A 27,996-nucleotide genomic window follows, 5' to 3' on the forward strand; every position below is an offset into this window, starting at 1 on the left:
CCGAGCACTCCTCCCCTCCCTCCAGCCGGGTCCCAGCACACACAGCCACAGCTGCGGCGCAGGAGGCGACAGACTGAACAAGGCTACCGTTGGAGAGGACCGGTGATACAGCAAAACCAAGAGCAACCCCGTGTAATTCAGTAGAATGGATTAAACCTTTTTACGCCACTGTTTACTGACCGAATTGGGACTTACGTCACGGCGCCACGGATAAAAGGTCGTTTTGAGTCTTTGTAGTTTGTTTAGATAATTGAACAGCAAAAACGTATCAGTGTAGCTTGTGTTTAGCTCAACGGTGATGGATACTTGAAGCTAGCTAGCCCACTATACTTCTGTCAGGCGAGTAGCCATAGCTCTAAATTCACTAGTTTTCTCGGCTGTTACTCTGCTTTAACGTTTGTGTTCATTGTAGGGTACAAAATGTTAGTTTGTTAGTAAGACAAACACAAACTGAGCACACCGGCGAATTGGAACTGCTATCAGCTGACGTTAGCTCGCTAGCTACACGTAAAGCAACCACCAGCTTTCTTTGCTACTCTTACCATTTATCGTGTATGAGTGGCTGTAGTTAATAAGTACAACTTTTCTTGATATTTAAGGCGGACTATCTGATTTTTGGCTGTGTTGTCAGCTCACCGTAGTTTTGCCAAAACGGCGGCGTTAACGAGCTTCAACTTTGTTACATACTGTCGGAGACCAACTACCCCCCGGATTTTCTTGAAATGCATCATCCGGACCCCACTGGAGACTCTGGCAGTGTTAGAAAGATGGCGCACCCGGCTGTCTTTCACAGAAGGGGTAGCAACACAAGCAGTGGGAGCAGCTCCTCGCTGTCAACACCGGTGGTCACAAACAGTCACGTCTCAGCTGCAGAAGAATATCAGACCTCCCTGTTGATTCAGTGCCAAACTCCTGCTGCTTCGTCCTCCCCAGGACCTCACCATCCTCCTTCCCACAGCCTGAATCTACATCCCCAGGCCGCACAGTCTGCTGGGGCTCAGATAAAAAAGAAGAGTGGCTTCCAGATTACAAGCGTGACCCCGGCGCAAATATCTGTGAGTACCAACAACAGTATTGCAGAAGACACAGAGAGCTATGATGACCTAGATGAGTCCCACACAGAGGATCTGTCATCCTCGGAAATCATGGATGTGTCTCTCTCCCGAGCTAACGACATAGTGGGGGCAGAAAGAAGCTCCTCTGAGGAGACCCTGAATAATTTCCATGAGTCCGAAACCCCAGGACTGCTGTCTCCAAACCAGCCTTCACACCTCCATTCCCTGAACCAAGCTCCACAGCATGGGGGAGGTATGGTAAATGGGACTGTGCATCGTCATCCTCATCATCAGAACCACGGCCAGGCTTACCCACTCTCTTCTGGGCCTGTGAGCACCTCATCTACCCTTGCCTCTGTCTCTCAGAAAATGCCTTCTAATGTTGGGGTCTCCCAAGAGACCCTTGCAAATGTTTCTCAGCCTGCGGGGGTAGTGGGCCTGGGATCTGCTCCTGGAATGCTCAGCTCTGCTACAGGCACTGCAGTTAGTATAGTTAATCCCCAGACCAGCAGTGTTAGTAATGTGAATATGTTGAGCTCTGCCAACGTGCCTGTGAGGGGGGGAATAAGCACGAGTGCTAACAGCAACTCTGGAGGCTTTCCTCTCAACGTGAAAAGCGCTGCCGGGGGTGGCAGAAGTGCAGGTGGTTCTGCTGCATCCGGGGGCAAACTCATGACTAACACCAATAACGGCATGAATCAGCAACAACAAAATCTCAACTCTAATATCACGTTGACGACTACCACCACTTCTGCTGTTACTGTTGCCAGTGCCTCTGGAGGGCAGGGTCTCTCAAGCGGGGTTCAGGCAAGACACGGTTCACCCGGTGCCCCTGTTAGTGTCTCAGCTACCCCTGCCCAACCCACCCCAACTCCTGCGCCGGCTGTTGGTACCACCAGTTCTCGCTTCCGAGTGGTGAAGTTGGATTCAAGTTCTGAGCCCTTCAAGAAGGGCAGATGGACATGCACTGAATTCTACGACAAGGACACCCCCAACTCTGCCTCGTGCTCATCTACATCTGATGCTGGCTCTAGCAGCGTGCGCCAGTTTGTCTCTGAGAACTTTGTTGGGTGCTCAGAGAGGGAAAGCACAAGTGGCAGCTCTGTGAGTAGTACTGTAAGTACAGTGAGCCATTATATGGACAGTGTTTGCAGTGTAGAGGCTGGGGGACCCTCAGTTATTCAACATGCCCAGGATTACGCATCCCCTCCTCAGGGTTTCCAAGCAATCATCCCCAGTGGCTTAAGTATGGGTGTGTCTCACACTCAACCTCACATCAACCCCCAAGACATCACCCATTCACATATCAAGGCTGGCATGGCTTCCTCGACTCCCTCAAACAGTAATCAGCCCATACCCATGCCAGGCCACCCCATCACCAGTGGACTGCCAATACCCACTCTACCCCAGCAACAGCTCACCTATGCCCAGGCAGTTGCTAATCAACCTACAGGATCCACACAGGGCTTAGTGGGTGTTCAGCAGCACCAGCTTGGCTATGCCCCACTTCCCCAGCATCCATCTGCTGCCCCAGTGCAGATGAGACCCCCTGAGTATAGCCAGTCACATCAAGGCATCCCCCAAGCTGCTTCCTCTCAACATCTTTTGAAGCAAGGTGTACCAAGTTCTTCTGGGCAAGCTAATGGAGCATGTCAGATGATGGGAGGCCTACAGCAGCCACAGGCACTCCTCCAAAGTCAACCCAAGCAGCCATCATCTCTTCAGGCTACCACCTCCAATACATCTTTTCATGTTGGCGTAGCAGGCCAACCGCCTCAGAGCCACTTGGATTGCCAGCAACAGAAACCACAGTCCCTACCAACACAAATCCAGAACCTTGGTGTGTGCACTCAGTTGCCCACTACAATGCAGAGCCAAGTGTCTGCCCCAAGTGTGCCTCCATCTAACCCTCAGATTGAGCACCAGGCCCAACCACAAGTTCTCAATGTTGGTAATAATAGGCTGCCCCCACAAGGTGTTCCCCAGAGTGTGTCCCATGACCTCAGCAGTGCCCAGGCTTTGGTCCATGCTGCTCAAGCTAGTGCCCTGTATGCTAGTCTGCCCACCTTCACAACTACTCAGCTGCAGGATGCGCAGCGGCTCCTCCTCCAGCACCAGTCTGCTCTATTGGGCTTGCCGAAGCTTTCCGGGGGTGACCCAGGATTGGGATCGAGCATTGGCCAGGGTCAAGAAGCTGAAGGCCACGCTGCCATTGCCAGTGCCTTAACTGCATCAGCTGGTCTCAAGACAGTGGATGGAGAGGAGGATGGGTAAGATAATTTTTCTTTTCTTTGAGCATTTATGCAAAACTGCAGGGATTTTAGTGTTTGCTGCTGCTGTTTGAACTGTGAGGGAGGAAGCGCTTTACTTAATTAGCAGACAGTGTCCAGACTGCTACTATCTGTCTGGTTTCTGTCAATGGGACATAATGCAGGGCTCATCTGGCTGTGACATATCTTGTGACTGTCTTTATCAAGTGACTTCATTGATTGGACATTGTTCCTAGCCTGCCTACCTGGATCCTGACAGCCTGCATTACAGAGCACTGTACACACAAAATATTTAATTAGAGGCCAAGTCAACCATATGCCTACAGATGTTATGTAAATGATAAAACGTGATCAAATGATGAATTACATTGTTTTTTTTCCGCACAAGTGTTTGCTACATCTATCTATAGGTGAGCTTTTGAAAGAAGAGATCCTGATTTACTTGTTGACAAGAGAAGTGTGGTGCATTAAACCTTCACTAAAAGCTTATTGATTTCATTAAGAGCTCGCTCTTGTCACAATCACTCCTTTCCTTAGCCTATTGTCCCTCTTCTCCAATCACTGTGTTTTGTTGTTGTGTATTAAATAAAATATGCCTTCTCAGCAGGACATTTTGAAGAATCTGTAGTTAAGGTCTTCCAGCGTACTGGAATGAAGGCTGCGAGTGTTTTTAGCTAGGTTTGCCTGTCTTTGAGGGTCATGGATACTGAAGGTTGGCTACTGTTATCACATGATGTTTAGCTCTGAGGAATGTGAAATCTTTGGGGATCAGGTGGATTATTGTCTTTGATGATAAGCAGAATTTGGGCCAAACTAATGCCCTTGTTACAACTGAGAAGATTGTCTTTTAAGAATTGTGTTCATGGCTCACTTCTGTTAGTCTGTTTAGTTGTTTTTCTGGCTGTGGCTAACAAAGTTACTGCAGTCTATCAATGGAAAAAATGAGATGAACAAAGGAGTATATAACAAAGTGTGTCTGTTTTGAATTGGTGTGAGGCTTGTTTTGCGCCTTTGTTTGATTGGCTCATTTGCATATGTTTTTTATGGGGCTACTGACCGAGTGAATTAATGCACAGCTTTAACAAATACAAAAAAATGATTCCCTGTGAACACAACACGAGTTTCTCTGCACTGCCTGCTGGATTGGTTTCTCCAGTCACTGATGGGTATGTTTTTTTTGTTGTTGTTGTTTTTGTTTTTTAATGACTTCTGACTTATTGAGAGTAGACCATAAAATAGTAGTGAGGCCATAATTTGTTTTTGTTTCAATGGTTAATATACCATTTATTTGACCTAAGCTTGCATTGTCATAGTCATCATTCATTATTTATCTTAACATCTTATAGAATTTTAGACAGACTAACATAAAGTTGAACAGTTGTCATTTTCAGATATAATTGTTGGACATTTTGCTCCACACAATGTCCAAAGTGGTGTTATTTTATTCAAATGGCTGTCTGTTGTGAATTGCTTGAGGAAAAATATCTATAGAGGACATTGTGGAAGGGGTTTTTTTTTTTTTTACGCCTGTATAGTTTTTGCAAATTTTCAAAGCTAATTTTGTGATGACGTTGAACCAAGAAATGCTTTACTGTGTAACAACAGAAGTTGTGTTGTCCTGTAATACAGTTAGACAGAAGCTACTTTTGCATGGAAATCCAGCAAAACGAATGATGTCAATCTAATTTGCATAACTGGCCATGACACGTGCATGTAATTTTACATGCAAAAAATCTTGCATATAATATGTGTCAAACTCTAGTCTTAAATCAGCATGTGCAGGTTAGCCATAATAGCTATTTTGCAGAGGTGTGGACTTGGACTCAAGTCACAATTTTGATGGCTTTGGAGTTGACTAGACAGTATCATCAAAGACTTGGACTTGGACATCAATGACTCGGGGCTTGACTCGAACTTTAGTCTGATGACTTTAATACTTGAGATTTTCAGTGAGTGTGTTGAGTAAAATGTTTTCCTATTCAAAGTATTCAACTAACTTATGTCATTTTCAGTAAGGCACTCAATTTTCCCACAGAACCTGCCTCATTGAATGCATCTATTTAAAAGGATAGTTTTGATTTTTTTTGTATGAAGTTGTATGACATCCCCATCAGAAGGGGGGGTGGGGGGGGGTGGGTAAGTTGCTGTTGCTGGACGACACTGCTGATGGAGATGTCATACAACTTCACATAAAAAAAGTCTGAAATATCCCTTTGTCCAATTAGGTTTAAGAACAAACAATGAGGGTGTGGTTTACATTTCTCTGGGCATCACACTGCGAGAGAGTGACAGTTATTAACATCAGAATTTGTCAGCATGTTATCGAGGAGAATTTAATTTGCATTTCCAAATTATGAGGTCAAGGTATTATTTTTGGTAAACACTTAACAGTGGTTACGACTTGTACGGACTCAAATTCCAAGCCTATGACTTCAGGCTTGTCTCGATCTGTCTTGCCTTGCCTTGAGACTTGACTTGGACTCTGAGATCTTTACTTGAGACTTGGGATTAAAGACTTAATACTTAAAAAAACATGTTGGCAGTCAGATGATCATTACTAAACAAATGCAGCTCTTTCCAACTATAATGATATCAGAGCTTCAAAAAAACGTCAAACACTTAGGAGAAGCACTTAATGCGTCAACTGTTTCCCTGAAAGTGGTAGAAAATGCACATCGGCAATGACTTTTGCACCATAGATGGATCATAGGCCGCAAATTAATATATGGGGAAACACTATTATTGTAACATCTTGACAGAGACACTGATGCTCTTTTGAACCGCCTGTTTTCGTAGCTCTCAACTGCAACAACAAACACTTCTTATATCATGGCAAGATGCTTTCACGGAATTCATACCGTTACAGTATGCATGTGTGCTTATGTGATGTGGTGCTATATACAGTAAAAATGGGGGAAACACTGCATTATGTATGAAAGAAGCAGCAAATTTAAGAAAAATAATCATAACTCCAAACCTGTTATATGAATCTAGCCTAACCTAGCACAGAATATTAATGCCTTCTGTGTGCTCATTGTAGAGGAAGCAGTCCCGCTCATCAACATGATTTTCATCTGGCAGGAATGTATTTAGAGCAGTTTCCTGGTGGGGAGGTCTGTGGGCCATTAGTGGTTTCATTGTATGCTGTGTTGCTCCTGTCAACATATTTTTAAGGAGTAGATGACCCTGCAAGCCTTAATCACACCACTTAAGTATGGCATGACTTTAAAAACATGAGGGTCTCTTCCACATTCTGCATTTGTTTTGGGGGGGGTTTTAATTGTAAATTTGCTTTTTGGGTGGGCTGAGTGGACTGCTGCCAGTTGAATGGTGAAACTAATGGTGCCATGGTGACCAAAGCGAGGGTCAAGTCTAAATGTGTAGATAGGGCTGGTATGAGATGATACTCAGAATTGGTAAAAAAAATCATCCGATCCAAAAGCCCAACTATCACACAAATGCTCAATTTAACATTGCATGACACGACGTAAACGAGATGCAGCAGCTGCAATGCACAGTAGCGAGCTAACACGGTCGCTGAAGCATGAGTCAGTTAGCCTAGCGCAGTTGTCATCCTTAGCTGTGTGGACTTACTTTACGTGCAAAGAAGTAGCTGAGTGCAATTTGTGCGAGGCAAGTGTCCCTCGGGGCAGCGGAAGCAGTTTCGACGCCACTAATTTGATAAACCATTTGCAAAAGTATCACGACAAGGGGTAAGCAGAGTTTTTACAGTCAGCTAGTGCTAATAAGAAAACTGAGCCGCGACAACAGTCATTCAATACACTGCTGTTTTGGAAGCGCAACCAACCTAGACTGCTGTCCTAAACTAAATTTAGGACATATATGCGACCTATGTGTCATCGAACGGTACGTTTTGCCGTGCTTACCTAGACTTGGATAAAGGTACTCACCAGTGTAGGCAAAAGTTCTTATTGTTATCCAAAAACTATTTTTAAAAAGTATCAGTGAAGCAGCTCACGGCAGTGTCCCATCCTCGACATGTGTGGGTGGATAGCTCCGACATCCATCCACACGCTATTCGTAACAGACGTCGTAGCAAGTTCTCCACAAACTGCCATACCTAAAATTCTTGTCTTTCATCTTAACCGCATAAAAAAATCGTATTTTAACAAAAAATCTGAATTGGTCATCGTACCCTGCAGTGTGAACGTAGTTGAGCTGGACCACATATCTGTAGTGGCGGAGTAAAATACAGTGTTTCTGATGTCCTTCAACACGTCTTCTTTCACTTAGTTATATAGTTCAGGAATTGCTGTTTGTGACAAGTACATGTTCTCCCAGGCAATTCGTACTATTTTAAACATTTCCCGAAATGTTGGCTTTTCAACCGTATTGAAAGTTTGCATTTCTTTGACAGCATTTTGTGAGCACGCACCAATTTGTCGCTTTGTTTTTATTTACTTTACTAGGTTTTTTTTGTGAAAACTGGACAGTATAGTTGAGGTGCACATCACATCGTATTCTTTCTTCCTCGTCACTACTTTCGAACAAATGCGACCTTATCAGTTCATCGGTGTTAATGCGCTTACCTTGTTGATTCTGTTTAAAACCGAAATACTGGGGCTGCGGCGTTCGGCTTGGAAACCATCGCTTTTGTGCTTTCATTCATATTAGTGTTTGCTTGCTCATGAGGCTAATATGCTGCTAGCACTCTGAGTAGCCACTCACTAGTAGCCCCGCCTCCACGTACTGCATAGTTTCCTCTAGGATTTTTTTAAGCTGTGGTGGTGGGCTGCATGGTAGGCAGACTGCCGCCGCTGCCTCATGCCGCCGATGCTAGTGACAAAAGACGCTGGAATGAATACAGTACCTCCAAAATACATATGAAAACATCGATTTGAACGTCTTTTGAATCGATATGAGAATCGTGCGATGTAATATCGCAATATATCGCCAAATCAATTATTTTAAACACCCCTACCAGTTAGCATTTGCTATACAACATTACAGGTATTGTGTACGTGAAATTAAAAGGATTATGCAAAAGACGATGCAGCCTGCTTTTGGATATTAGAGGGATCCAATGCAAAAACATAACACTGGGAAAGGCTTATTATCTGAATAGCATCTTGCAACATTTTAGACAAACTTGGAAAGTCTTTGGAAAGTTCTTGTAATAGGCTAACAAATAGGGGTACAATAACACAGCCTTCAAGTTTTGGAGATACTCTATGTTGAGAAAAGATTATCCTTGTCAGTCATGTGGCATTGAAAGAAGATATCATGAACTTTTCTTTTGAAACTCGACCTGTTCGGCAGCTTAGTCATGCAATACGAATGACTGCCCATCTGTTTGCTTTATTGTGCCAAAACAGATTTGCTTTGCAACAGGTGAGTCAAACATATGCTGACTGTTGTAGTTTCATTGACAAAGGCCTACAACTAAACACATTTGGCATAGGAAAAGCTCAGTATATAGTCAATATGGCTGTACTGTTAAAATGTGCATCAGGTTTTGGTGATGTTTTATCAGGCAGTTGAAAAGCGGTATAATCTTGCCCCTGGCATTGCAGGGAGCCAGTGCATACTGGACCTTTTGCTCATTGTGTGGAGATCAGTGTGATCCCCACAATTCACACACAGAGGAAGTGACCCATTCTGACCCAACACAACTTAGTCAGGTCTACTGAAGCCGATTGAGACCATGCGGACACAGCACACGGGACCAGATGGAACCAGACTGAGCAGTGCTGCGCATCGCTGGTCCAGCTCCTGTTAAATCCTCCCATTCTCTTGCTTAGTAAATGTTTTTATTGTGGGTTTAAGTTTGTACTATCCCTTCATTCTGGAGTTTTTGAAAAGTAAATATGGTGTTTTATGGTATTTATCTTCTAAATAAGTGTTGATTTGTTTGTTTTGAATTTGTTTTTAGAGCTGTGGTCCAGAGTTGCACATGACCATAGGGATTCTCCAAAAGGAAACGGCATATATTTGTTTTGATGTAGAACATCCCCACCCCACCACCACACACACACAGTGTTCCCACACAGGCCAAACTAGAGAACACCAGAAATCAACAAACGAGCAGTGGTGCGTTGTTAGTGGATGTGTTTGAGAGGTATGGTAAAGCCACCCAGTATCATTGCCGGTAGAATGAACACGGAAATCTGTTGTATTGTTTCACTTAAAGTGCAATGGGAATACTATTGACTTGTAATGGAGGATAATGGATAGTATTTTAACCCTTTCATTTAAGAGAAAAATGCTCACCGCTCCCACACTACATGGACATACGACTGGCCACATTATGACAGGCCAATCTACCTGGTTCCAGTGCAATATCTATGTTATAAATTCTAGCTTGAAAAAAAATAAGCCTTTTGATTGACACAGTCAGTAATAGGAGAGCGGTTTCGCTCATTTACCCAAACCCTATTAGACCTACAAAGGTACACATAATACATAATCCCTCTTGTACCCATGACAGTGTCAATCAAAACAAAGCATTACAGAGACTATCAAATGCCTCAAACGCCTGGTTCAACCTTTTGCTTCTTTGCAAATGGCATTTATTTGGTTTAAATTTTCAGTACAAAAAATATCCAATATTAATGTGACTGTACAATTGTACACGAATAGTAACAACAATGGAAGCCGCTTAAGTCTGTACTGCTTATGTCGACCACCCGTTGATGTCGACCACCCAATCAAGTCCCGGTCCACCGTGTTCTTCTTAAGAGTTCCCGCTTAAGGGATAGATTTTTTGACAAGAAGTTGTGACATCCCCCGGCAGTGTACTACAGCCAACAGTGACATACCCCCCCAACAGCCACTGTAGTCAAGACCTACAGTAAAATTGCTGCAGAAGTTAGATAATACAAAATATCATAGACAAACCGAGGGATTGAAATTGAATACAAAAATTGAGAAAAACAAACTGCCGTAGGTTAAAAAATCCTTTATTTTTAGTCATTCTCCTTATGCCTCTGGTGAAAGTCACAAGTAAACGTGCAACTAATGGCTATTTTTTTTTTTGACAATTAGCATTAGCTAGTGTTTTTTTAAACTAATTATTACGCTAATTATGTGATTATTTATTACGATTGAGGAAAAACCTTGACAATTATTACATTGTTACATTACCTTATTTTCCATTGTATCATTCATGTATTAACTGGTAAAGACTACACTGGAATACAATAAGTGAAGAAATGCATTGCAATTGATATGAAATGGACGAGGGGTAGAATTAAATGAACTTGCTTCTTCCTACTCCTTTTGGACATGTGGAACTGTGATTTGAACTATGTGATGTGTTCCATTGTATGCATGTTTCAATAAAATTAAAACATTACCATAATTTATAGATGATGGAGAGCAGTGTTTGTTGTAGTGTGTGATGGCAGCAAGAAGGAAGGATCTGCAGTAGTGGTTCTTCAAATGTTTGGTATGAAAGAGTATGTGTCAACACCTTGTTGTGTTCACGTGTGAAACGGCACATGTCAATTGTCTGTTGTGAGATGAGGTCAAGACTTGCACAAATTACCTTTTTAGTGCATTATGGTTGACACTGATCAGATGTTGGTCTTGTGTGCTGCCTATTGGTGTTGACTGCTGTACAGTTAATAAAGCCTTAATGGTTGTGAGCAAATAAGTGCACAAACACCAGGTTGCCGCTTGATTATTCTGTTAAAATAATGTTAAATAATACAAAATCGAAATGTTTGTCAAAAACTTTCAGTAAAACAAATGTACACAAAAATACAGACATGATCATTTTGTTAGTCAATTAATCTGAAGCTTGGGCAAACTTTTTGACTCGCGGGCCACATTGGGTTAAATTTGGCGGAGGGGCCGTCTGTGTAGGTGTCATCAAACAGAATGACATACTTGCTCACGGTGCGACGATACGAAAACAACGCATCCACAGCGAGTTAACAATTCACATAACACGTAACGTAAAACTGTTATTTCCAAATGCCCGCAAGGCATGCTGGGTAGTCATTGGATATCATGAGTATGTTAACTCCTTCTTGTTTACTTCTCCGATGACTTCAACATATTTTGCAATCAAGCAAAAATGCAACAAACACAGCAAAATGTTGGGAGAAAGAGTACCACAAGCTACCCAGCATACCTTGTGGCGGAAATATATGGGTGTTTTTTTGGCATGGGTAATTTGCATAGATATTTGTATGTCCACATGGTGCAGTAGGTAGGTTACTTTGTGCGTCGTGTGTGTTGACGTGTTGTTTGGATGGCTTTTTTGTACAAGCTACAGATCGCATCTGACTTTTTGGTCGACTCAAGCGTGCCACAATAGCACTGCAAGTCATGTTGCCGCCTCCAGTTTTCATGTTAAAGGTTTAAATTTGATTTGGAAATAGCCTGTGGGCCGGATTAAGACGCTTAGCCACATGTGGCCCACGGGCCACAGTTTGCCCACCCCTGGGTTAAGCCATAGATGGACCAAATTAATATGAAGCGAACACATACCTACAGTTAGTGGTTGGGTCAGCAAAAGAGGCAAAAATGCAAATCACTGTTTTCCAAACTCAAGATATGTGTGAATATCTTGTTTTGGCTAATACACAAAGATTTAATAGGTAGGGATGTCCTGATCCACATTTTTTGGCTTCCGAGATGATTTTTTATTTTTTTTAAATAGTCTAGCCGATCGGGTACAGATTGTTTTTTTTTTTAATAATAATAACAAGCTTTTGTTACAAACATCAATTTGTGGAATTGAATATGGCTATGAAAATAACAGCAAAAACTAGGGATGTCCCGATCCACATTTTTTTTGGCTTCTAATCCGAATTTTTTTTTTTAAGTCTTTTCGATCCAGTACAGATCGTTTTTTTGTTTGTTTTAATGATTATGATAATAATAAGCTTTTGTTACAATCATGAATTTGTGGAATTTAATATTATTATGAAAATAGCTCTTCAAAGCATTAAAGATAATGCAAACAAAGTATTGCTGAATTAACTTTTTTATTACACAGCATGACCAACTATTGTTTGGCCTGTGTAACAAACCTCTGAGTCGAGTCCCTAATCCAATAAATGATCCAAAAAAAGATAAAATTGGAAAAAAAGGGCGTGCAAAATACTTTTAGGGTAGGACTAATCATTTGACATGATTATAGATCAAAAGAAATTATACTCGTACAGGCTGAGTCGCACACACACAGCTGCACTAGCTAAACTAAGCGAACCCTGCTAGCTTCCATTCACGCTCCAAAACAGAGGGGTTTCCAAGGTTTTTTGCCGCCGTTTCGACATTTTTAGTAGTGTTTGTAAGGTCCCTATTATCAACCAGCCTTTAGAGCAGCACTTCCCGTGCGAGCTCCCTTCACCATGACACAGCAGTCCAGGCACAGTGAGAGGGAACTACCGCTGTAGCTACGGAGCTGAATATCCAACGTCCAATGTGAAACTAACTTCACCACGGTATACCACGGACATTTCTACATGCCGTTTTGTTCTTCTTGCGGGTGGTGCGAGTCGAGTGGCAACCAGATTTGAGGCGCATTACAGCACCTACCATGTTGGAGTTACGAACTTGATACGGCAACCGGATCGGCCGGATCTCATGGCGGAAGCCGATATTATCCGATCTTCACAAATACAGCGGATCGGCAGCGGATCTTGATCCTGAAGATCGGGACATCCCTAATAACAGGTCTGCTTTCATGGAAACATATTCACATTTGAGAAGCTGAAGTCAGAAGATATTTACATATTTAAATTTTAAAAAACAATTAATTGATGACCAAAATAGTTGTCTAGTTAATCGGGTAATTGATTAACCATCGATTAATCAATTAGTTGGTGCACCTCTGGTCTTCTGCACATAAAACTAATATTTTGGGTATCTGGAATGCATTAGGTAGATTTTTAGGTTTTTTTGAATTGCCTCCAGCACTATGAAATCACACTGTTGTGTTTTTTTTTTTTTTTTTGTGGGCTGGCAGCGTCATGCTGCTCTAAACACGCTGGCAATGTGCTGAATCATGCCAGGAATTCCTGTGGCCACAACACTGTCCGGTCATATCAGAAATTACACACACACAAAAGAGGATGACTGGTAGTATATATGTTAGCTACTACCACTTTCATCCCACTTTTGTTTTTCTTTTTGGTTCATGTTTCATCCATCCTGGAATAACATTCCTTATAAATGGGGAAGATTTGTAGGTGTTGGTTTCAGATTCAAAATGAAGCTGTTTAGTTTGGTCCTTCAAATTTAGAAAACCGCCACTGAAATGAATATTTCTAACTTGCCCGGGTTGTCTCAGGTTAATGGTGTCTGTTGCAGCCCTTCTGGAAAGTGTCTTTCCCTGTAGCTTTTCTAAGTCTTTCAGCTTTGTGTGAGATAATCCCCTTCACAATGCACTGCATTGCTGAATAAGGAAATCAACAGCAGAGGGTTGGTTGGAGTTCAAGTCTTCAGTTGTCTAGCAAGCTATGTCTCTTTATTACATTTAAGTGGGTCTCTCAGACTCGTTTGAATTTGCTGTCACTCCAAAGAAATGTTAAGTATTTCTTGTGTTTTTATGAAAATACACTTCCATGACCCTTAATGTCAGCCTCATACAGTAGATGCACAGGTCTACTTGCAGTACCACTGAACACTTGGGCCTCATGCACGTCAATCTTGTAAACAATGCAGCACTGCCCTCTGCTGGGACTCTTGTAACATAGAATTAGTCCTGACAGTCATCTGTCAAACCAGCCTTAGTGCTGTCTTCCACCTGGATGCTAGGGTGATAATGTGAAGTTGTATGATAGCATTTGGATGATTTCAGATTCAGAAAATAATACAGAGCTCCTGACTAACTTTTTTTACTATGAGCACAGTGGCCCCCAACTCAAAATTTTAGCAGTGCAAGCACAAAATTTAGGGGCACACACCAAAATCGACTTGCAAAGTAAACACTCACATTTCCTCATTTTCACTGTACTACTGATAAGTACTATTAACTCCAATACTGCGTGTTCACATGGGCCTTCTTTTTCTTCAGTGTTTGTCTCCTTTCTTCCTCTTTAGGACTTAATGAAGGTTGGCAAACTACCTCATTTGCACGTTACTGTCAACTACTGGGCTGAAGTGTGGTGCACAAGTTTGTCAGCAACAAAAAATATTCAATAATAATAAAATAAAATGGACAATTTAAATGGTAGGATTGCCAACTTCTGTAAAAATAATAAAGGGACATCTTGTTGGCAGGGCCAACCAACCCGCTTGTTTTTTGTTTTTGTTTTTTGTTTTTTGCCTTTAATTGTGTGAAACAAATGTTTGTACTAGTTGACACAAATCTGAATTTAATTTTATGCCTGTTTTAGAGTAATACTAATACAGATAGATAATCGACCATTGTATTTCTTAAATTCACATTGTTCATAGGAGCAAAATGTATTTTCTTGGGGCTGATGGACTACATGATGGCGCTTTTGTAGATTAATTTATCCATCCCAGACTATAAATATTTGCTGGAAAAGGAGAGAAATAATGCTTACTTTACCAAGACATTATTAAGACTATATAACATATTACATTATGTTGATGGCTGTGCATTTATAAATCTTCAATTTAGACAGGCTGACTAGAAACGGTGACTAGAAATAAGACCAATAGTCTTTATAAAATATAATCCATTGTTTTGTGAGTCTGTGTGTGTGTGTGTGTGTGTGTGTGTGTGTGTGTGTGTGAGTGTGTGATGAAGATGGCTGCGATGCTCATATCTTCATCCGCTGTGGAACGTGTAAACAACAACCCTCTTCATCTTCAAAACCATCTTCATCATCCACAACAATGGGCAGCGCGCATTGATACGAACGGAGAGAAAGTAACGCCAAGCGTTTTGTGAGGTCTGTTTTTTTTCGAGTAGGCATTTTTGTAATGCAAATGTATTACTCTTTGGAACGCATATTGTTTTGAGAAGACAAACACTTTATTTAACTAACCGGAACTACGTCCCTCATCGCCGAAATCCGACCACAACTGGGCTCACGGGACCAAGTGGGGGCTAAGTCACTGTTGATGCACTACACTGCTGATGGGGATGTCATCCAACTTCATGTAAAAAAAAAATTCAAACTAACTATGTGTTGCCTTCGGTGCTGCTCACAGTGGTGTACAATTGTGAATGAATGTTCGGTGGAGGCAGTTTTGGCAGCCACGTTTACCGAAGGAAGTAGGGGAGACACCAAGGAACTGACTAATATTGAACATGACATCATCTCGACCACAAGGAAAAACAAGACACAACTCACAAAGGCTTGATGCATCTTGAAGTCATCAACGATTGCTAACAACTTTAACAAAAACATAGATTATGCCAAATTCAACATTAAGATTCATCCGTATCCAGAAATTACTAATGAATTATGCAATTCAAAATTAATTCCAGCGTTTTTATATTTATTTTATATTAATGTCTTTGTTTTTCTTATATTTAATGTCCCCATTAATGGATTTATTTTCTATTATCCTTATTTGTAACATTTATTTCTTCCTTCCCTCAACACTACACAAGTCATATACTGTAATATTTTATCTTCCTATTTCCTTATTGAGAATGTATGTTTTCGCCACCATCCTTTCTTTTCTATTATTGAATGAATCATTAATCCGTTTTTATTTTGGCCACCAGATGGCACTATACACTAGCCTCCATGTGCAAACAGCAAAGAGAAAGCTAACTTCACAAAAAAATCCTCCTGTCTGCTCAATAGACTTGTTTACTTGTTGGCTCTATCATTGTTAGTTAATTCATATACAGTATTTGTTTTTATTAGCAGACGATTTGGAGTATGACTTTGCATTTTTTTTAACACTTCATGAAGGTATTACTGATTTTTGGTTTGTTTTTTCTTTGCAGTGCTGTAATTTTTAATTTTGCAAAGTTGAGATGAATTGGCCAGCAGCTGTAAGTGGACATACTGAGAGGACTGGCTTTGTGGTGATGTGGTTTGTATTGACCTGACTTCCAAGCCATGTCACTTATTTACTACTAAGCTGTGCTTATGATAGCTCTGCTGCCGTCACAGATTCAGGCCCTGACGGAGGAGTCCTATTTAGTAAATCCACTGCTAGCTGCAGGTTTCGAGGCGCACACATGCACGCAAATCAAACCTAAAATAATGACGGAATAAGAAGTTTGCTTGCTTTATTGATGCCAAGTATTACATTGTTCCTGCTCACCCTGCAACGGGGAGGTTGCATTGGCCTAAGGGGATGTGACCTTGGTTAGCAATCACAGTACTTCACCAAATGCTGGCGTTCTTTGCTGGCACACAGTATGAAATGTCCTATACACAATGGAGTTAAGTAAGGGTGGCCCATCGTGTAATTTTTTTGAAAAAGCAATGATTCTTGCTGTGGTTGCAAGTACTACGGGCACATGACATGGTGGGTATGTGTGTGTGTGTGTGTGTCTACTGCTGTGTCTGTATTACAAATTCTGTGATGGGGACAAACAATTCTTGCTCATCCTACAGAATTAGACCTGAATTGATCAACTGCTGTTGAACTGACCTATGTGCTGAGAAATCGTCTGGTTGCTGCACTTTTGCATTATTCCGTCCAGTCTGTGCATGGAGTGCTGTGTGTTCTTTGGCTGCTAATCCCTTTAATGCCAGTTTTCACCCCACATTACTCAAAACTGCTGCTCACACACTCTTATGTAACGTGGATTTTGTGCATGTGTGTATGCGTGTTCAAGTGTCTTGATGCCGGGATTCTCAACACGGATAGCTGTGAGCAAAGACAAGTGGCCTACCTACGCTAATCTCTCAACCTGTGCCCCCACTTTTGATTCATTCGTAACTGTAACTTCACGTTTGCTAAATACCGTTGGCATTGTGACTGCATGTGCTTTTGAGGCAAAGTCATTGTTGTGAAGAGTTCATTTTTTTCCTCCTATGGAACTGTGAGATAATGTTAATGATGGGGTAATAGCTCAAGGCCTTTTCGGCTCTAATTCTCTGTAGCTGAAAGTCCCTTCCTCTTTCCTCTCTTCTCTTCTCACCTCACCCGTCGCCTAGTACGTAGTAATGCGATCTAATGCCTTGCTGTCGTCAGCCCAAATGCTCCCATAGAAGCCATCTCTCTTGGAGGCTAAAGTGGCCACTCATCATTCCGAGCCAACTCTGACTGGCTCACTCAGTTGCTCTGTCATTCTCCATAGTCAGGCCGGGACTATGGAAAACCACTGCCAGGGTTTACTGGTAAAGTCTGTGCACACTCCAAACTATAAAACTACACCCCAGCCAAAAGCCTTTACAATTCAACAATTCAATAGGCCTCTTTTTTCATTGCTGGGACATGCCGGGGCTCTTTTTTTTTAAACTTTCAGAGATGCAAAAAATTATGTTAGCAACAAAGCAATGTACTTCTTAATTCTGCGTGATTTAATCTGAAGTTAGACAGTTAACCTTTCAGTACATTAAGTATAGATTGACATCATAATTTCTGACATGAAAAAAGTCAGATCATTGTATTCGTAAGGCTGCCAACCCCAGAGCCCAACAAGACTTCAAATCTGCCCCACTTCAAACTTTAGTCTGGTAACTTGGAATTTGAAATGCCTAAGTGGCTTCCAAGCCTGGTTTGTGCCTCTGTGTTGAGGTGACGGCGTACACTATGCAGCCTTGCTCCTGCCCGTCCAAATGATCCCGCATAACTTGACCTTTTAACTCACTCAATACCGAAAATGAAGTTCTATATTTTTATAACACCGAACACCCAATCCCAACAATGTATTTTTACGGGTTTTTTTTTTTTACATTTTTTAGCACGAGAGGCTAAAGGAGGTGCTGATGCAACTCCTCACCAATAGAATAGGCTTGAGAGCAATTTTAAAGCCATACAAACGACCACTAGGTGGCAGAAGTGTATTTGATAAGAGCTTGGCAGGGATCATGAGAAGAAGGAGAAACACACATGACAGGATGAGAAAGTGGGAAAGCGTGGAGGAGTGTAAGCGTGCAGAAGATTGGAGAAGCATGGAGACTGAACAAAAATGGACAAAAAAGGCAACTTGCACTCGGAGTGCTTTTCCAGGTTCCGTGTTTATTTGGGATTGACCGATATGGGTTTTTCAGGACTGATACAGATACCGATTGTTAGTAGTTAAGGAGGCCGTTAACCGATATTTGAAGCCCATATTCATTTGCAGTAAAAGTGGAAAACTTGTCATAAAAATGTTGAATAATACAACCCTTAACTTCATTTAGCTGGCTAAAGCATGTTCATTTTACCAAACAAATAGAAAAATAAAAAGTGCATGGAGTTCCTAGACTCAGAAGCATCTCTTAGAAGTTGAATAAAAGCTTAAATAAATAGCTCCCTGAAATGTTTTAACAGTAAATAAAGTAACATTTATATATAACTTATCTTTGTTTTTAGTTGAAACACAACAAAAAGTACAGGGAGTTAACAAGCTCAGCAGCAACTCTTACAACTTTACATTATTGTAGTAGTCGTGAGATGTCGATTTTTTCATGTAACGTTCAAGCAAACACACACTTCTCCATATTTACATACATTCTTCCCATTGCTAATGCATTGTCTGCTGAGCCTTTTGAGCCAGACCGGCGAACTAATGTTATGGTACGCTAACCAGCCTCCACCTTGGTGTGCTTCCCTCCAATAAAAAAAGTAAATTGGGTTTTTTACATGCTCTCTCTCACTAACGTGTGCTGTGGCTTGCTTAACCAATCAGATGGCGCCGAGGGTGCCGCAATGCTGGAGACAGAGAGAGAGAGAGAGGCGCGGCTGCATCTGAGCCGAAATACATTTTTTAACTTTGTACTTTTTTTTTACTTAATTTTGTTGTGTGTCATGCACCGCCTTTGAGATGTTGTACAGCAAACTTGTACACTCATGTGCAGTGAGAAGGAAAGTATTCTAGTCGACGACTGTCATAGTTGCTCACGGAGTTGACTAGGGTTGGGCATCAGTCTCGAGCATCGATGGGAACCAGGACCAACATTCTGATTCCCCTGGGATTGTTCAAATGTTATTTTGATTCCTAGTTTGGATGCCTGCTTTGCTAACAGGAAAAAATAGCCACAGACACCAACAAAGAAGAAACAGCCGAGCACCAGCAAAGAAGCGGCTAAAAAGTTTGGCTTAGAGAGGTCGGCTCAGTACATTTGCAACACAATATCATTCAAACGAGGGTGCACAAATGATTGTTCTAGGCAAGTTTATCATTTGCACAGTCCTTCTTTCATTAGTAACAGTAAAGAGACCTTCTCAACTCACACAACACATTTCCGGCCTTCAAAATAAGCGTACTTTGGGTTCTATCATGTTTTAAGTGTGTAAACAAAACACAGGTGTCATTTAAAAAAAAAAAAAAAAAAAAAAAAAAAAAAGCCTACGCCAACATTAAGGCAGCAAACCAAGTATACTACTTTTCAAAAGTGAACGCCTTTTGTGAAAGTGTACTCCTGCAATAGAAACTTAATAACATTTATATTCATTTATATTGTTTAATGGTTTGATATTTATATACTGGGTGAAAATATCCCTGGAAGAAATTCATGGTAAAGTTGATTAAAAGTTAATGTCATTGAACTTCTCAAAAAATTGTTTAAACATTTAATTAAAAAAAGAACTCTGGTTAGCACCCTCATTTAAACCATGCAAACTTTTATGACGCTGCCTTTTAAAAGTATCAGAATCGAGAATCTGTGTAACCGGAATCGAAGTGAGGAGTCAGAGTCGGAGCCAGAATCCGTTCAAATTCAAACCATGCCCAATCCGAGAGTTGACTCACTGGAAAGCACTGCTCCTAGTGTTTCGGCAAAGAATTGCACAGCATGCACGCAACTCCAACGCAGAACTTGTCATTAACTGTCTTGTCATTAACTCTAACCCTTATCCTTTCTGAAAACCTAACCCTAACTCTTAGAAGAGTTTTTAATATCATGAGCCCTTTTCCATTTGGAGACTAATGCAAAGTGTAACAACCTGAAGATGATTTCTGCAGCTAATTTAGGCCTGTGCAGGGGGAATATGGATTTTGTTGTAACTATCAATATAGAAGTTGAAATACAAAGGCCACAAGAAATAATATGCACAGACACATGAGGCATTTGAATAGGTGCAAGAGATTGCTTAGTTAAAGTTACTGTCTAGCCCTACCCATAGTCATGTGATGCTGATTCACCCTGACACATGAAGTCTGTTAGGATAAGTAAAATCCCCGGCATTGTGCACTTCCCATACCTGTTGTTTCTTGGCCGCCTGTCTCTAAGCCTTCGGTGGATCTGTGAGAATGTATGTTTGGTTTTCTCTCTGGCAAGGTATTGGGTCATCTTAAGGCAGCTTTTCAATGAGAAATGACAACATAATTCCCTGACGCATACACTGTCTTGTATGCCTGGAATACAAGCCTGCGGGGTAGACCATTTTCCTACAGAAACAAGGAACTATAAATCTATATGTCTTATTTGTAGCATAAATTCTGGAATTCTTAATTGATGATGGCAAGTTTTTACTGTACACTCAGGTCTAGGGAGGAGGCTTGCAGTGGAGGAGCAGGGAAATCATTGGGCCACATGCTAATCTTTGTTGATAGTTTATGTAACCCGCTGTGTCACATGATCACACGTCACTAGCCACCCAGCTTCTGTCGGGTAATTCACCCGTAGCCATTCAAACACAAATAGATGACGGAGGGAAATGGGGAGGACACATATAGACACTCATATCAACCTGGTTTTAGACTTTTTAGCCACTATGCAGTCACCACTAGTAGATCTATAGGGAGCTTGTTTGGATCCTTCCACCAAATTTTATAAGGATTTTTAGGCAACGGTAAACAAAGAGGGTCGGGACGCTTTTTTTTTTTTGTGTGAGTTCTAAATGTTCCTTCAGACCGAAGACCCCATGAGAGTGCGCGGTGTCCGCGTGCAGGGCCATGACGAGATGGCAATGAAGCTTTTGTTCTGGGAGCTGGAGCAGCATCTCAAAAGGTAAAATAAAGACAGCAAATCCCCAGGGAATTGGTTCACTGTAGCGGTGCCTGGACCAATCACCACCGGAGTTGCACACAAAAGCCTTCCAGGCCACATTGTGTGCGGCTCTCTCTGAACTTTCTATTCACTCATTCATGGTTTGAACGGTTGTATGGACATGGAAGCATGCTGTCACACTCTTCATGCTGTAAATCGGTATGAGTGGACCTTGGTTCAATATCTGTATCAGAACCTCTTTTGCGCTGTGAATAATTCAACTCACAGCATCACTGTCACCGTGAGGCTTGCTATATTTAGCTTTTTTTTGGTGCTGCCATCATGTTGGTCCATCTGGTCTCACATGAAGTCGCTGTATCAGAACACACGAGCCATTCAGTTAGTCATTTCTCCCCTTCATGATGATCATCTGACTCTTGCAATTTAAATAATCTTGACCAGTTTGTGCTGGATTTCCAAAGGACACACATTTACTGACAATATTAGGAAGGTCACAACTTGTTTTACCAACTTTGTCAGGCCTATTTTTAGGGAGCATTGTTTGTATATATTGGGGTGGACTCGTCAAATGTATTATAAACATCTTTGCATACTTGTGTCTGTAAAGCATATTTTATAGGTAGGTACATCCTTGTAGCACCACAATGCTCAATTTATTAGTGTACATAACAAAATATTTCATAACTTTAAAATCCAACTGGATGTCCTTGAGTACTTTGCACCATAGCTGAGTGGACTACTGTTACTTTACTACAAAGCAATTGTAGATTGCCATATTTAGAATAAATTCCATTTTATCTCAACAAAAACTCAGTTTCTTTGTCTTCAGTTGTACTTTTTGCTCGTCTTTGAGACATACAATACCAATTGGTTGGGATATCTGTGTAGCTTTAACATTAAATACGCCCATTTATTAGCACCCAAGTTAACTGTGCATATAGGAATGATCCAATCTGTCAATATGACAGCACATGGAAAAGAATCACATTAGTCCACACTGAAGGATCAAGTTTGTGCCAATATTAGTTTTGACTGTCTGAGAGTGTTATGTTTTTTTATCGTCTTTGAGAGTGTTATGTTTTTTTATCGTCTTCCTCATGAGGTCAAGTTGTGCAGTCTATTTAGGTTTATATAATTGGCTTACTATACCGCTCGACCATTCAAAAAAAAAAAAACAGCGGAAGAGATCAGTGTCTTAGTGACTGCTGTAAGCTGTTTAGCTTCAGTGTTTTCCTGGGATTGGAGCTTGATTGAAGTGTACATCAAAACGAGTAACCAGGAACTAAATTTAAGTAATTGTTAATGGCACGGCATACCAGTATTTTGTCCTCCATGGACCATACATACCAGCTGTGAAGACACCGGTACTGTTGTTGGCCTAAGTGGGACATCTGCATGTGTAAACTATTCAAACTATTTAAACAGAATGCAGTAGTTCACCTATACATAAAACCTGTGTCATCAGTCATACTCCTCAGCTGTACCTGTAACATATCATCCCAGACAATTACATCTAGGTTCTGATTTATTGTTACCGTGTCACTTCTGCTGTTCACCTGGATTTAACTAAGCAAATAGGTAAGTAATTATCCACCCATTGGATAATTACTGCATGGCTGACTGTTTGAGTAACTGACGTAGGGAAGTAACTTATTTGTCAAACAACCATGTGGAAACACACGTCCCATGGTCGTGGATGTTAATCTGTTTCAGAAGGCTCAAGTTGTTGAATCTAAGGAGATTGCTGAACGTACTGAAATCAGGTTGAGAACTGTCAGGACAGTGAGGAACCTTAGCTCAGTGGTCCGCATCTCCCGTCATCAATCCAAGAGCTTGCCAAGAAATGCAACTCTTGACACAAATAAATGTCCTGTCCTGCACTGTGTATATATAATAACATAATTTGTAGATGGGGTTTCTTGCATGTGGAGGACTGCGTGTTGAATGACTGCATGTGACTTTAGTGGACATGGTGTGGGGAACGTTGTCGGAGAAAAGAATTTATTGTGTTTCCATAACAAAAGATTCTCTCCTTGTGGTGGAAGTTTTCCATTTGATCTTTAATGTATTTGCTTTTCCTTCAGACATTTGAATATTAGTCATTGTTGCTGTTGTTAAGCACTACTTTAGCTGCTCAATGTAAGAAATTACAATGGAATCTCAGTTAGCGTCATTAATCCATTCCGGAAGGCCTGACTCAAACCAAAACATACTCTAACCAAATCAAATTTTCTACATAAACCGAACCAGGGCGCACACTACCCAAGACTCCACTGTACAAGGTTCCTTAGTGAGTAGTAGCTTCATTTTAACCAAACGATAGGTTACAGCTTAATATCTGGTACACTCAAAACATTTGATATATTTGTAACAATAGCTGTCAATTAAAGGGACTGTTAAATTGCGCTGACGAAACACGCACACATGCACTAGTTATGTTGTCAGCTACTGATAGCGATTTGGCAAAGTTTGGCTACTAACGTTAGCTATCATTGAACATGAATGTAAATTGCTGGTCACCTGCTGCTTTTGTGTGTATGCGCTACGGACATGGTACAACCTTGGAAGGCGAGTTGTTTTATTCAGGCTGAACAAAAATGTACAATCATTTGTATGCAGATTAATTTATAAGTGTGACACTTTGTTATCTGTTATTTTAAACCACTATTGTAACGGTGCTAGCTTGTAATCTCTTCACTGCAATAATGCAGTGCCATGTAAGGCCACTTGGGGGCAACCAATGCCTATTATCGGGTGTCCAACTCATCAAATGTCCCCAGAGCTTTTCACTGTACGGTTGACTTTGTTGTCCTAATACGCTAATTATTTTTGGCTTGGTGTGTTAACACGCTGTCTTCTTAAACGACATTTAAATTGTTCATAGTCAATAGCAAAGAACTAGCTAATTGGCATACGTTGTATACGTAAAAATAGTAAATGTGTTCACCATAAGATGCTGTTAATGTGAAGAGTAGGGGTGAATTAATATTCTTGTTAGGACTTCAAAGGATGCGCGTGTTACGCCTCTCCTGTGCTGGCTTTTCAGCACGACGGGTCTTTTCTTTCTTTGTCATCCGGTTCCTCCCGGTTTCATCCACCTCCTCTTGTGCTGCTGGAATATTCTATGCAAAACATATCAGCTGAGCGGCAGGTGGGGGCGTTTCTGAATAAATTATGTAAATGACCACCGTCTCGGCCAATCGGGAGCCATAGTTGCCTGCTACGTCACGGTAGACATCATGCGGGCATATCCTGAGCTGCGGACATCGCTGCTGAGAGAAGATGAGCTGACCTTGAGTCGTTTGTGTGTTGCTGCGGTAGATACACCAGCGTCGTGGGCCTAAGACCCGAGGACTTTTTGCTGATGTGTCTCGGGGAGCTGGTCGCGCGGCGGCCGTGTCGGGGCTCGTTTGTCCGCGGCTTGTAAGCAGCGAGCAGTATGAATACGCCTTGCTACACCGTGGCGATGGATTTAGGCGTCTGCCAGCTCCGAAATGTATCAATCTCCTTCCTGTCGTCCTTGTTGAGCGCCGAGAGCTCGCACGTTAAGCTCGATAGCAGGTGAACATTGTTAGCTTTTAGCTTCAAGCCACCTGCAGCCGACGTGGATGCTAACCGCGTCCAAACAGTGCAGGGGAAAATGGCCTCTCATGGGACAGACATGCTAAGAATGAACCTGAGTGTGTTATATTCACGTCCTTTTGTTTTCTTTTTTACAGCTCGTCGGGAGCCAGTGTTGTTGCCATCGACAACAAGATTGAACAGGCAATGGTGAGTTTGATACCTTTTTTTAATCTTCCAGCACACTCACACAAATGTAGTTTATTTGTGGGTGTCATTTTTCATTACTTTCGTACGTTAAGCTAGCGTCAACTTAAAAAAAGGAAGCCCGAAATACACGTAAAAATGATTTCGCCTTGCTATAAACTGCACAAAGCTAAAGCTACTGACTGTTTTTCTCTGTGTGAATCGAAGGGAGATAGAGATAGATACAGTTAGATATTACGCAGTATTAAAGTTAACATGTTTGTATTGGACATTCTTGCCCCAAACGCCAGCAGAAATGTATTTCCATAGCTCTCCGCTCTGTTGCTAGGCAAGCTAAAATACACACGGTGGCCAAAAATACGGAGGGCTCTGATTGGTTGAATTTTGACTATGGGCAGGACTGTGACGCAGAGGCCCTAGTTTGGAATATTCTCGATGGGTTACTCTCTTGCTTTTAACGGTTTCATACAAGTGAGTTCATATTGCCCCCAAGTTTAAAGTGATTCATTATTTTCTTCACGGTTTTATGTATAGTTTAACTTGCACAATGTGTTATTTGCAAAGGAATTATTTTGCAAAGAGTTTGACTAGTTAGAATAACATCCCTTTTTTGCCTCTACCTTAGATGTATATAATGACAACCATCTCAGAGGTTGTTTCATGGTAATTTAGTTGTAGTTTATTGTAACATATTTAAAAAATGCAATCAACCTGGGTAATTGTTTGTTTCCGTAGGTTTAAAGCTTTGGGGTGGCGTCTTTGCTTACATAAAGAATAGCAAAGACTCAAATATCCAAAGTCAAAATAAAGTCACATAATTGAATTAATGCCATTACTCTTCCCCGCACCGTGTACAGACAGCAATGACATGCTGTTGTGTCAATAGGATAACTAAAATAAGCTATTTAGTTTAATTAAAGCACAATGTGTATAGATTTGTTCTATATGAAATGTATCCTCATGTGACCTATGTAGGGTAAACACTTGTTTTGATGAAAGTGATAGTGAGTGTTGAGGTCTAAAATTTGTCAGACTCAGCTGAAGTTGTGGCGATAGCTGATGCTGTGATGTAACAACGCCTTACTTTGTCTGTATCAGGACCTGGTGAAGAGTCACCTGATGTACGCCGTGCGTGAGGAGGTAGAAGTCCTGAAGGAGCAGATCAAGGAGCTGATTGAGCGTAACTCCCAGCTGGAGCAGGAGAACACGCTGCTCAAGACGCTGGCCAGCCCGGAGCAGATGGCACAGTTCCAGGCCCAGGTTCAGACCACATCCCCGCCTCCTGCTGCCCCAACAGCCGCCACCCCGGGCCCGGCGTGCACCGTCGCTCAGCCCAGCTCGCACACCTCGGGCCCCTCGGCATAGCCCGGTGCATGCAGACTGTGACTGAACGCTGCTTCTGCAAAAGCAGATCTTTTCAGGAGGAGTTTATGCTGTTCATCCAAGAATTTGCACATATTTATCCCTCAGAAGGATGCATCCAGCGAGACGTGCTGCACAAGTCGACAATTGAGTGATGCTATTGAGGGAGGGGAGCTGGGTGGAATTCATTGAACATTTGCCAAAAAACAAAACAAAACACTTGGACATATCAGCTAGAATGTCTTATCGTGAAGCAAAACAATGCTACAAAAAAAAAAAAAAAAAACACACAGATGCTAAAAAGATCACTGTGCCTGTGTCTGGATTTTAGGCGATGTCAATTTTACGGATGATGCAGGAGGAAGTATGATGTGAGGACTTTTTGTTCTTTTTTTTTTTTTTTCTTTTTCTTTTTGTAAATAAGTGTCTCTCACGCCTAGAAGCTAATGTTACAAGCGGAGAGGGTTGAAAGAAAAGGCCTTCCTAGAGTGACAAAGAATGTGAGCAAATATCATGACCAAGTCCCCATCTGGAATGGGGTGTGGGTGAGGGGGGCAACCTATTCTAAATAACAGCGGCATGGATGATGTTACTTCAGCTGGGTTTTGGTGGAACAAACGAGATGGTTTTCTTACTAAGAGGATGTTATATTTTCAGTATTTCTTTTCAAAGCTCATCATTGCTGTTGCTTGGAGTTTAAACGTCTTGTGGCAGGAGGCTGCATTTTGTTGACTCATAAATTGGGCAGAAACTGATGTATATTTCTGTATAGTGTAAGTAACATGTAAGATAATACGTGGAAAGAGAAACAACAGATCAGTATCTTGCTCACGCAGGCTGAGCAGCAGCATTCTCGCCTTGCCCAGACTGTTGTCTATTTTTAATGCTGTATTTTCAGGTTGGGTTATTTAAACTGACAAGGTTAGCTAGAACCTCCACCGCAACATGAACTTACAGTAAAAGCATTTTCTCTCTTTCTTTTCTGATGTATTGCACTTTTTTTATGATTTATGGTTTTTTTGACAGTGAATTCTTTCTGGGTGAACAATATATGAATATCTCAACATTAGAAGAAACAAGCTTCTGGAGATGTTTTTCCCATTGACATTCTGTGTATCAGTTGTATGCTCATGTTCTGTGCATGTTTCTGCAAGACTGGATGAGAAGTTGTAACATAACGTACCACAATTGCACTTGGAAGCTGCACTTCACAACTTTCATTAAAATGCTAAAGGAAGAACAACCGTCTGGTCTTTTTTTCCCCCTGTGTGGTGCGTGTGGCTGAGGTGGGTCAACGCAGCAGGTGTGACTGCACAGTTCTACACGCTGAGCCGCTCTGGGAGACCCCCTGTGGAACATGCTTTCATGGTTAGGTGTGAAGATCTCTAAATGTAGAGTAACAACCACATGCTTTGTGTTTGCATTGGAAGACATGTCTGCTGCCATTTCTTTTACAGCTACTTCCTTCAAAATGAATTATCGGCAAAGTTTTGAGTGTTTTTAATTCGGTTTTGGATGAATATTTTTGCCAAAATTTTGCCTGGTTTTCACACACAGTCTGGGTTATTGTACAATATTGCGCAT

At 41.5% G+C, this 27,996-nt stretch overlaps 1 protein-coding gene across 3 annotated transcripts; it reads left to right on the forward strand.

Moving 5' to 3' along the window:
- tsc22d1 (TSC22 domain family, member 1) lies at positions 1–27,645 on the forward strand. Of its 3 annotated transcripts, none has more exons than XM_054787142.1 (3): positions 1–3,325; positions 25,002–25,053; positions 26,149–27,645. In XM_054787142.1, the coding sequence occupies exons 1-3, from the start codon at positions 723–725 to the stop codon at positions 26,413–26,415; spliced, it is 2,922 nt and encodes a 973-aa protein (XP_054643117.1). In that variant the 5' UTR covers positions 1–722; the 3' UTR covers positions 26,416–27,645. The 3 variants fall into 3 exon arrangements, with proteins under 3 accessions (XP_054643117.1, XP_054643119.1, XP_054643118.1); XM_054787144.1 differs by lacking the exon at positions 1–3,325 and adding an exon at positions 19,704–21,282; XM_054787143.1 differs by lacking the exon at positions 1–3,325 and adding an exon at positions 21,311–24,843.
- The last annotated feature ends 351 nt before the right edge of the window (positions 27,646–27,996 follow it).

This window comes from Dunckerocampus dactyliophorus, chromosome 9 (genome assembly GCF_027744805.1).
Source record: "Dunckerocampus dactyliophorus isolate RoL2022-P2 chromosome 9, RoL_Ddac_1.1, whole genome shotgun sequence".
NCBI lineage: Eukaryota > Metazoa > Chordata > Actinopteri > Syngnathiformes > Syngnathidae > Dunckerocampus > Dunckerocampus dactyliophorus.

What these genes read in the sequence shown, in the direction of transcription:
- tsc22d1 (XM_054787142.1), top strand. Translation starts at nt 723, where the DNA reads ATGCATCATCCGGACCCCACTGGAGACTCTGGCAGTGTTAGAAAGATG. An exon ending in GTGGATGGAGAGGAGGATGG is followed by an intron (nt 3,326 to 25,001) that starts GTAAGATAATTT and finishes TCTTTTTTACAG; the next exon opens with CTCGTCGGGAGCCAGTGTTG. An exon ending in ACAAGATTGAACAGGCAATG is followed by an intron (nt 25,054 to 26,148) that starts GTGAGTTTGATA and finishes TGTCTGTATCAG; the next exon opens with GACCTGGTGAAGAGTCACCT.